The sequence below is a fragment of the Myiozetetes cayanensis genome, unplaced genomic scaffold, assembly GCF_022539395.1.
Source record: "Myiozetetes cayanensis isolate MyiCay16 unplaced genomic scaffold, myiCay2020 scf21, whole genome shotgun sequence".
Lineage (NCBI taxonomy): Eukaryota > Metazoa > Chordata > Aves > Passeriformes > Tyrannidae > Myiozetetes > Myiozetetes cayanensis.
Genome location: NW_026087423.1, coordinates 9,786,576 through 9,795,625, shown reverse-complemented (window position 1 = coordinate 9,795,625; position 9,050 = coordinate 9,786,576). Strand labels below are relative to the sequence as shown.

The 9,050-nt window shown below is 55.2% G+C and overlaps 1 protein-coding gene and 3 non-coding genes across 4 annotated transcripts; 3 read left to right on the top strand and 1 right to left on the bottom strand.

Annotated features, from left to right (window-relative positions):
- Positions 1-593: 593 nt before the first annotated feature.
- TRNAA-UGC (transfer RNA alanine (anticodon UGC)) lies at positions 594-665 on the bottom strand. Its single transcript has one exon. It is a non-coding gene; the product is annotated as a tRNA-Ala (tRNA).
- Positions 666-1,284: 619 nt separating this feature from the next.
- TRNAF-GAA (transfer RNA phenylalanine (anticodon GAA)) lies at positions 1,285-1,357 on the top strand. The gene has a single exon. It is a non-coding gene; the product is annotated as a tRNA-Phe (tRNA).
- A 614-nt stretch (positions 1,358-1,971) lies between these two features.
- TRNAA-UGC (transfer RNA alanine (anticodon UGC)) lies at positions 1,972-2,043 on the top strand. The gene has a single exon. It is a non-coding gene; the product is annotated as a tRNA-Ala (tRNA).
- A 2,951-nt stretch (positions 2,044-4,994) lies between these two features.
- Positions 4,995-6,773, top strand: LOC126641477 (polyubiquitin-B-like). Its single transcript, XM_050318228.1, is given in 4 exon segments — positions 4,995-5,119; positions 5,546-5,774; positions 6,004-6,570; positions 6,573-6,773. Coding segments are annotated over 3 exon segments (915 nt in total). The 5' UTR covers positions 4,995-5,119; positions 5,546-5,551; the 3' UTR covers positions 6,698-6,773.
- Positions 6,774-9,050: the final 2,277 nt, after the last annotated feature.

The following is a 9,050-nucleotide window of genomic DNA, read 5'->3' as shown; positions in this document are numbered from 1 at the left end:
GGGGAATGCAGCAGGTTTTGGGAAGGAGGGCAGATTTCAGCCACTTGCTAATTTTGCAGCAAGAAGTCTTGCTAGTGGCAGAGGAAAATCTGATTGCTTATGACATTGTGGTAGAAGGTGTGGGCAAGGACCCTCCGGCTGCCCACATCCTGCAGGAAACTGGTGCTGGCCAACTGCAGAAGAGGTTGGATGCGTGTCTATTGTTCCCACCTCTCCCACGCACTTCAGAGGTGAGACTGGGACACAGGTAAGCATTAAAAATATCTAAAGCTGATGAAACAGCAACTTTTGTTCTCGAGCAAGAAGGAGTCCATCCCCTTACACTGTTTGTAAGTCAAACACTGCAGCTGTGCAGTGTTTTGTGATAACCCCTGGCAGGAGGGTGTGGGGGGTTCTTGGCAGGGCACCTTTCTCTAACAAGAATTGCAGCAGAAGTCTGCAAACTGCTCGGTGCTTAGGGGAGGGAAGGTAAAAAAAAACCGCGATTATGGAACTTACTTGGAAATCGTGGCTCCTAATTTAGAAAAGGGGGCTAGAGAAAGCAAAAATCCACGGGCTTGGGGGGATGTTGAGGAGGGGGCAAAAGGAAAAAGTGGAGATGCCGGGGATTGAACCCGGGGCCTCATACATGCAAAGCATGCGCTCTACCACTGAGCTACATCCCCTCGCTGATTTTGGGTTGTTGTATAGGCAGTAAATAGACACTGCCGCCCGCCCGCCGGGTCCGCCGGTCACACTGCTCCCGTCCCGCACTCCTCCCGCGCCCGTCCCGCCCCCCTTGCCCCGCACAGCCCCGCGTGGGGCCCCGGGAGCCGCAGCACCCCCGGGAGCGGCGGCGGCTCCTTCTGGGGCGGGACCGCACGGTTATAGCGCAAGGCGAAAAACGGTACATATGTGTCCGTCCTCGTTAGTATAGTGGTGAGTATCCCCGCCTGTCACGCGGGAGACCGGGGTTCGATTCCCCGACGGGGAGGTGCCGATATATTTTGTTCCCGGCCGCCGTTTTTTGCGGGCGGCCCCGCGCGGGGTTTTGTCTGTGAGGCGGCCATGGAACCGCGGGGCCGGGTCACCCCCCGCCAGAGGGGCGGGGCGGAAGCGGGACAGCCGTCTTTTATGCCAGGAGGGGTGCCTGAGGGCCGTGGAGCGGACAGCAGTACCGGGCGGGTGTGACCCCCCGGACACGGCAGGAACGGGGCGCTGGTGCCGCGGGGACGGGACCCGCGCCGGGGGTGGGGGTGGAACTGGGCGGGGTCGTATCCGCGGCCAGCGAGGGCGCTCTCGCCCGCCGAAATAGCTCAGTTGGGAGAGCGTTAGACTGAAGATCTAAAGGTCCCTGGTTCGATCCCGGGTTTCGGCAGAAGCTTTTTCGCTCCCCGTGCGGGTGACGGCCCCTGCTTTTGCCGCCGGGCGGAGCGGGGTCGGGGCTGCGGTCCCTGCGTCTGGCGAGGGGCGGCTCTCCCGGTGTCACCGCAGGCGCCGAGGTGGGTGAAGATTTTGTGGCAGGAGCCACTTCCCGGAGGACCTCAGCAGTGGAGCAGGTCCCGCGTCGGCCTCTCGGGCATGACCTGGCCCGCAGGAATCAAACACCAAACCGTCCTCGTTAGTATAGTGGTGAGTATCCCCGCCTGTCACGCGGGAGACCGGGGTTCGATTCCCCGACGGGGAGGTTGTATGTGCTTTTTTCCTTCAACATTCGTTTTTTTCCTTCCCGCACGGATTTTTCTAATTTCCGGGAGGACGAAGAAAGAAATAAATCAGTTTTGTGTGTTTGAACCGGCGCGTTCCCGCGTTTCTAAGCGTTGCGTGAAGACCACAGAGGGTCTTCACTGTACACCGCCAGCGCTCTCGGCCCGGCCCGGGCCCGGCGGGGACCCGGTGCCCGCATCGCTCTGCCCGCCCTTCCCCGCACCGGGGATTGCGGAGCGGGACAGGCTGGAATTGGGCGGCGGGAAAAGGCGGCAGGCCGGGCAGGGGGATGTAGCTCAGCGGTAGAGCGCATGCTTTGCATGTATGAGGTCCCGGGTTCAATCCCCGGCATCTCCATGAGAGTACTGCTCTTTTCGTTTTGGCTTTTTCCTCCTCTCCCCCCAGGTGATGCTTTTTATCCAGGAAAGTCACCACATCGCGTTAAACAAGCAGCAAATCGCGCCGTGACCCTGCTCCTCAAGTGGGCCCTTGGTGGCACAAGGCAGCTTTCTTTTTTTGTTACTTGTTTCTCCTCAGGCCTGTGCAAACACACACAGCTCTTGTGTTTCACTGGAGTTCCATCCCGGCGCCAAGGCCATGCAGATAAAGAGCAGCCCAAAAGGAGGGACAAAGCATCAAACCCCAAAACACAGGGGACACTGGCCAGCCCCACCTGACACCTCCTCATCCCACAGCCCGGCAGGGCTGGGGACGTTCAGACCTGCAGCCACACAGGGCTCAGGGTCTCTGCTCCACATTCCCAAAGCCAAAGGGGAGCGACAAATAGCCAGGACACCCCAAGTGACTGAAGTCACTGGCTGCGACAATGCAGGAGCATCTCCCCTTCTCCAAGCTGGCTCTTCAGTGCCCTCTCACCTCCACTGTCCTGCTCAGCCCCTCAGCAGTGTGGGCAGCTTCACCCAGGGCAGCTTGGGAAGAGCTCTTGGGAAAACAATCTCCCTGCTTTGATCTCCTCAGGCTGGCTGGACTCATCAGGAAACCCTTTGGAGCCTGGAGGGCTGAGTTATGGCAAAGTTGAGAGTTTGGGCCCAGAGAGACCAAAGCCCACGTAGAGCCTGAAACAGGTTTTATCTACACAGTTCAGTGGCAGCTGTTTCATCTCAGTGTTCAGTTACCAGCAGTGAATCCAAAAGCAGTGGGAGCTGATCGGTGACAAATGCAAAGTGACATTTCCTGCCACAGCGGCTGAAAAGCTCCCTGTGCTATTTATTTACTCATCTTACTTCCAGTTGTTATTTTGAGCCAGTATTTGGCTACAGCACTGCAAAGTGTGAATATCCCTGTTGTAAATCACTCCCTGGATCTCCCTGGGCAGCTGTACTTCTGGAATATGCCCTGCATGTAAATATAAGAGATAGTTTGTTCCAAGAGTCACAAAGTAACTTTTTGGCACAGGAAATTGGTATTTGTCAGTAAAGCAGGTCATGGTCTGTTAGGACCAACGTCCCACTATTCATCTAAGCCTGCACTGAAATCCTAATGATGGGTACTCAGAGAGGCAGGGTAGCATAAACACGGAAGGGGCTTTGTTCACAGAAATCCTCTCCCAGCTCAGGAAACGCTGTCCTCCTGCAAACCACACAGATGTGTTTTAGGACTATTGGATCAGGGCTGAACATCTGCCTTGCCAATCTCAACCTTTAACTGTGTGCTCCTCCAGTGTTTGATTCAGACATCAGGTATAAACTCACTCAGGATGCTCAGTGCTTGGCTGATTACCCTAATTAGGTGAAGAATAGCACTGTGTCATCTTATTTCTTCCTGTTACAAAACTCCATCTTGTCAGGAAATACCTTTCCATGTACATTTTTTACTATTTTCAGACCAGTCCTGAGTGCTCCCTCTGTAACTAAAAGAACAAGCTTAACATTAATATTCAGCTGAGGAAAGATCTAAACCTGGAAGGCTTTTCCAATCTTTGATGTTTATACAACTCCCAATGCACACAGCGTCAGCCACTGAGCACTGAGGAGAAACTAAAAGACTTCTGTGGATTTTTTTTTTTCCCCCCATCTAAATGACCCGAGTGTTTGAGATTATTATCACTACTGCTGTGGTGAGTGTTGATACAAACACGAGGCAGCAGAGGCCGAGGAGCTCCCCAGAGCGTTCCCCTCCTGTAACAGCTCCATGTGTCAGCCAAACACAGGCGGTTTCCCTCAAACCAATCACAAAGCTGTTGCTGGGCCTCTGCTCTGTTCCTGCTCACGAGCAGCCCTGTGTCCCTTCCATTTTCCTTGGGTGCTGGCAAACGAAGGATTTTGTAGGCGGATTGGACCGAATGGCATCGCCTGAATCTTACAGACAAAGCCCCATTCTGTTCTCAGCCATGCCCTGGAATTGCTGTGCACTTGGACTGGCATGGCACAGGAGCTGACGGAGTGCAGCAGAGATCTACCAGAATGAGCTCTGCGAGAACAGAGTAAGAAATAGGCATTATTATGATTTCTGTTTATGGCTGATTTTACCCCAGTGGCAAGGCCTTAGTGCTGAATTATACACTCCATGATAGCTCAGATGCACAGCCCACTTTCTGTGTGTGTATATAAACACTCGTATCTCAGGCAGACCATTGGCAGGACTTGGAACTCTTCATCCACCAGGCCTTTTTTGTCCCTCGTGTCACCTCTCCACCCCAGCAGGAGACTCCCGTAGCCCCCCTTTCCTAGGGTGGTCCAGCCTCGGTGGGTGTCCCAGCACCGTCTCCTCCCAGCCCCTGTCCCATGGCCATGGTGGCACTGAGGGTCTGGCACGACGTGTCCATCCGAGCAGGGTTGTATCCCCAGGTGGGGCACAGACACCTCACTGCTCTGCCACTGCTGAGCCTCAACACGCTGGAACACATAGGAGGCTTCTCACACAGAAATAAATGCTTGAGGCTTTCCCTTGGCATAAAGCAAGGGCCCCTCTCCTTCAGGAACCCGCTCAGGGTGCAGCCACAGGCAGAGCCTCCCCTCACCCTGCCCCAGGGCTGGAAGTCAAAGAGGTGTTTTTCAAACAGTGACACAACTGCAGGGCCTGAAGCCCTGAATAAAACGTAAGCCTGTGAGATAAATCTTTAAACACGAGCATGTCTGCGGGCTGGGCTCGCTGACGCACCACAGCCGCGGCCCCGCTCCAGCTAGGGCTCCACTCCGGGTTTTGCCGGCGCCCCTCACGCCCCTGCGCGCGCTGGCTGCAGTGCACCCGCGCGCGGGCCGCAGATCCCTCCGCGCTGCCGCGCCCCGCCTCAGCTCACGCAGGAGAGCAGCGGCGCGCGGGACCGAGAAAATAGTGCGCGGCGGAGTGATCCGCAGGCCGGGGGCGGGGCGCGCGAGACCATATAAGGGGCGGGAGGGGGATGTGTGGCGCAGTTGGAGCCAGGTGAGGCCGTGAGGGGCTTGTTCTGTCGACTTAGCCTGCCAGGCCTGCGGTGAGTGCTTGGACGAGGGAGCCGCTTGGCTTGGCGGCGACAGGGCTTAGATGCGTGCGTGGTGTCCGGGTGGGACACACAAGAGTGTGTGTGTGTGCGCTGAGAGAGAATAGGCGATGGCTGGGGGCAATGGCGGGGTGAGGGCCGGGGCGTTGCCCTCCCCTTAACGGCAGCACTGCGAGCCGGGGGCGGGGAGGGGAAGGGCGGGAGGGGCGAGGGCGAGCGGCCGCCGGCGAAATGGCGGCGGCGCAGGCGCAGCCCCCCTCAAGATGGTGGCGGGCGCGCGCCGCGGGCGGGAAAGGGAAGGGGCGGAGACCACCCTGACATCCCGGAAGGGGTGGGGCCGTCGCTGTGACGTCACGGCCGGGGAGCGCGGCCCCGGGGAGCGGGAGCGTCACTAAAGCACAGCGGGTTTGCCTCTTCCAGGTTAAAATGCAGATCTTCGTCAAGACCCTGACCGGCAAGACCATCACCCTTGAGGTGGAGCCCAGCGACACCATTGAAAATGTCAAGGCAAAGATCCAGGACAAGGAAGGCATTCCCCCTGACCAGCAGAGGCTGATCTTTGCTGGGAAGCAGCTGGAGGATGGTCGCACTCTGTCTGACTACAACATCCAGAAGGAGTCCACTCTGCACTTAGTGCTGCGCCTGAGAGGTGGGATGCAGATCTTCGTCAAGACCCTGACCGGCAAGACCATCACCCTGGAAGTTGAGCCCAGTGACACCATTGAGAATGTCAAGGCCAAGATCCAAGACAAGGAAGGCATTCCTCCTGACCAGCAGAGGCTGATCTTTGCTGGCAAGCAGCTGGAGGATGGTCGTACCCTGTCCGACTACAACATCCAGAAAGAGTCCACCTGCACCTTAGTGCTGCGCCTCGAGAGGTGGGATGCAGATCTTCGTCAAGACCCTGACTGGCAAGACCATCACCCTGGAAGTTGAGCCCAGTGACACCATTGAGAACGTCAAGGCCAAGATCCAAGACAAGGAAGGCATTCCTCCTGACCAGCAGAGGCTGATCTTTGCTGGCAAGCAGCTGGAGGATGGTCGTACCCTGTCCGACTACAACATCCAGAAAGAATCCACCCTGCACCTTGTCCTGCGCCTCAGGGGAGGGATGCAGATCTTCGTCAAGACCCTGACCGGCAAGACCATCACCCTTGAGGTGGAGCCCAGCGACACCATTGAAAATGTCAAGGCAAAGATCCAGGACAAGGAAGGCATTCCCCCTGACCAGCAGAGGCTGATCTTTGCCGGGAAGCAGCTGGAAGATGGTCGCACATTGTCCGACTACAACATCCAGAAGGAATCCACCCTGCATCTCGTGCTGCGCCTGAGAGGTGGGATGCAGATCTTCGTCAAGACCCTGACCGGCAAGACCATCACCCTGGAAGTTGAGCCCAGTGACACCATTGAGAACGTCAAGGCCAAGATCCAGGACAAGGAGGGCATTCCCCTGACCAGCAGAGGCTGATCTTTGCTGGCAAGCAGCTGGAGGATGGTCGTACCCTGTCCGACTACAACATCCAGAAGGAATCCACCCTGCACCTTGTCCTGCGCCTCAGGGGTGGTAACTGAACCAGCAGGTTGTTGCATCCAAATAAAAAGTTTCTCTGCACTTGTTCATTCCAATAAAGCTGTTGCATCCACAAAAGTTTGTGTCTCAAGTTACGTGAACAACTGTTTGTGCCATTTCCCAACTCCGGCTCTCTAATAAACAATAATTATGTAGTTTCTGCAGACAGAGGAACTGTAAAACCGCCTTAAGCAGGGCTCCCACGTGTCTGGCAGGCGTAGCTAATCCCTCAGCCATGATTTTCCTGGGTTGTATAAGTGTTCCCTGCCCGGCTGCAGCTCGGTGCCCACCTGCGGATGTTGCGCAGCTGTGGATGTTGTGTAAGCCTGGACATGTAATAGGAAACTGCAGTTGTTGCTGAGCTGGGAGGATTTGATACCAGCTCTTTTGTTTCTTAGCAACTGCCAGGTTCTGCTTTTGTTTCGGGATTAATGGAGCAAGCAGAAGGGTGCTCCTGCAGCTCCGACAAAGGGTGGGACAGTGGGATGTCAGTGCTGGTCCTGCAGCCCTTGGGCTTGGGAAGTGGTGTGGCAGCGTAAGTACGTTAAGCAAACCAATTAAACTAATTTCATATATACTTAATTGGAAATCTGGAATGAACTTAATTCCAGCAGTGCCCCAACTGGAAATACTGCAGTATTGTGCTAAACTACCACAGCAGTTCCCATGTGCTGTAAAGCCCTGGCCGAAGGGAAGTTTCCACTGAAGAGTTTGTGGTGGAGGTTGCAATTAGGAGCTGCCAAGTAGTTAACTGCAGCTATGCTGGCCATGGGATGTGGGAAAGGGAGAGGCTGAGGGAGAAAAGTGCCCTTCAAAAGAGTGATTGCCTTTGGAAGGGGATGGTGGTGGGAGTTGAGTAGTGATCTGAGCTGGTCACTGACTTCAGGGCGACCCAAAGGGATCTTAACAGTGGGATTGAACTCAAGTAACACCCATTGTTACTTAAGGAAGAAGTGGAAGATGCTTTTAGGGCTGCGTGGCCTGTAAGGAGTGGGTTTGGATCAGCGAGATCTGTGCTGATCTGGCGGAAGCGTCTGAGCACTGCTGAGCTAATCCCATGTGGGTGAGGGCTGGTGCTGTGCCATCGCTGAGTGCCTGTCCTGTTCCTGTGAGGGTGGCACTGGGCTCTGCCCACGCCTGTCCTGGTTCCAGTAACTGAACACACAACAACTGCAACCAACAGTTTACCATCCTGTGGGATTTCTGGCCTCTTGAGGCATCCCAAATTCACGCAGCAGTTACAAACTGAGCGGCCCTTCAGCGGGGCTCTGGCTCCTGAAACACAGGGGTCTGGTCAGCTAAAGGGTGGGTGTTGCTGGAATGCAGGGAGCTGCTCTTACAGAACAGGGAAGAAGTGCAGCTTGGTGTGTGTTCATAACGCCTTTCTCTACATGCTTGGTAGGATTAGCCATGGAAGTCTGGTGATTGAAAAAAACAAAGGCTGGAAAAAATAACTGCAAGCGGTTCTGATGTGAAGGCAGCCTGGCTGCTGTGGGGGACAGCTGCAGGAGGACACATCAAAAGCCTGCACAAATGACTGCAGAGCTATGTTTTAAGAAACTTTTATTTTAAAAGTCTCAGTGAGAAAACCTCTACAATGCCACGTTTAAAACCGCCAATGCTGTACAAACCCCTGACAGGCTGGAGTGTGCTGCAGCCAGGCAGAGCAGGAAGCTTGGAGAGGAAACCCGTGCACTATTCTGAGCTGAGTCAGCCGCTGCCTCTTGCAAAGGGGATGCCATGGAGCTGTGTCAGGGGGGGTTAGGTTGGATATTAGGGAAAATTTCTTCCCCCAGGGGGTGGTTGGGCACTTAACAGGCTCCCCAGGGCAGTGGTGAGGGTCCCAAGGCTGCCACAATTCAAGAAGCATTTGGACAATGCTCTGAGGCACATGGTGGGATTTTGGGGCTGTCCTGTGCGGGCCCAGGAGCTGGACTCAATGATCCTTGTGGGTCCCTTCCAGCTCAGGACATTCCACGATTCTGTGACCTCTGCAGGTCGCCTTGCTTGGTTTGAGGAACTTCAAGGTTCGCAGTGGCAGTACCAACACTTCAGAGGCAGCACCCCTGCTCAGAAAGCACAGCTGGGGTGGGATTAACCACAGAACAGCTAAATTTGATGAGAACAGCAAAGCACTTAATAAGCATTCAGGATGTCTTTTGTTCTAACCGTGGTGCTCCCAAAAAGAGTCTCTGGGAACATGCTGTTCCGAGAGACCTTCTCACGTTCACATTGTTCCGCAGCGCCTCTGGGCATCTCCTGGATTTTACTGGGGTTTATTGGGATTTGGAGAAAAATTCCTTTCGCGGAATTTCTTTGTAGCAAAATGTTTTAAAGTAAAAGAAAACACAGCTG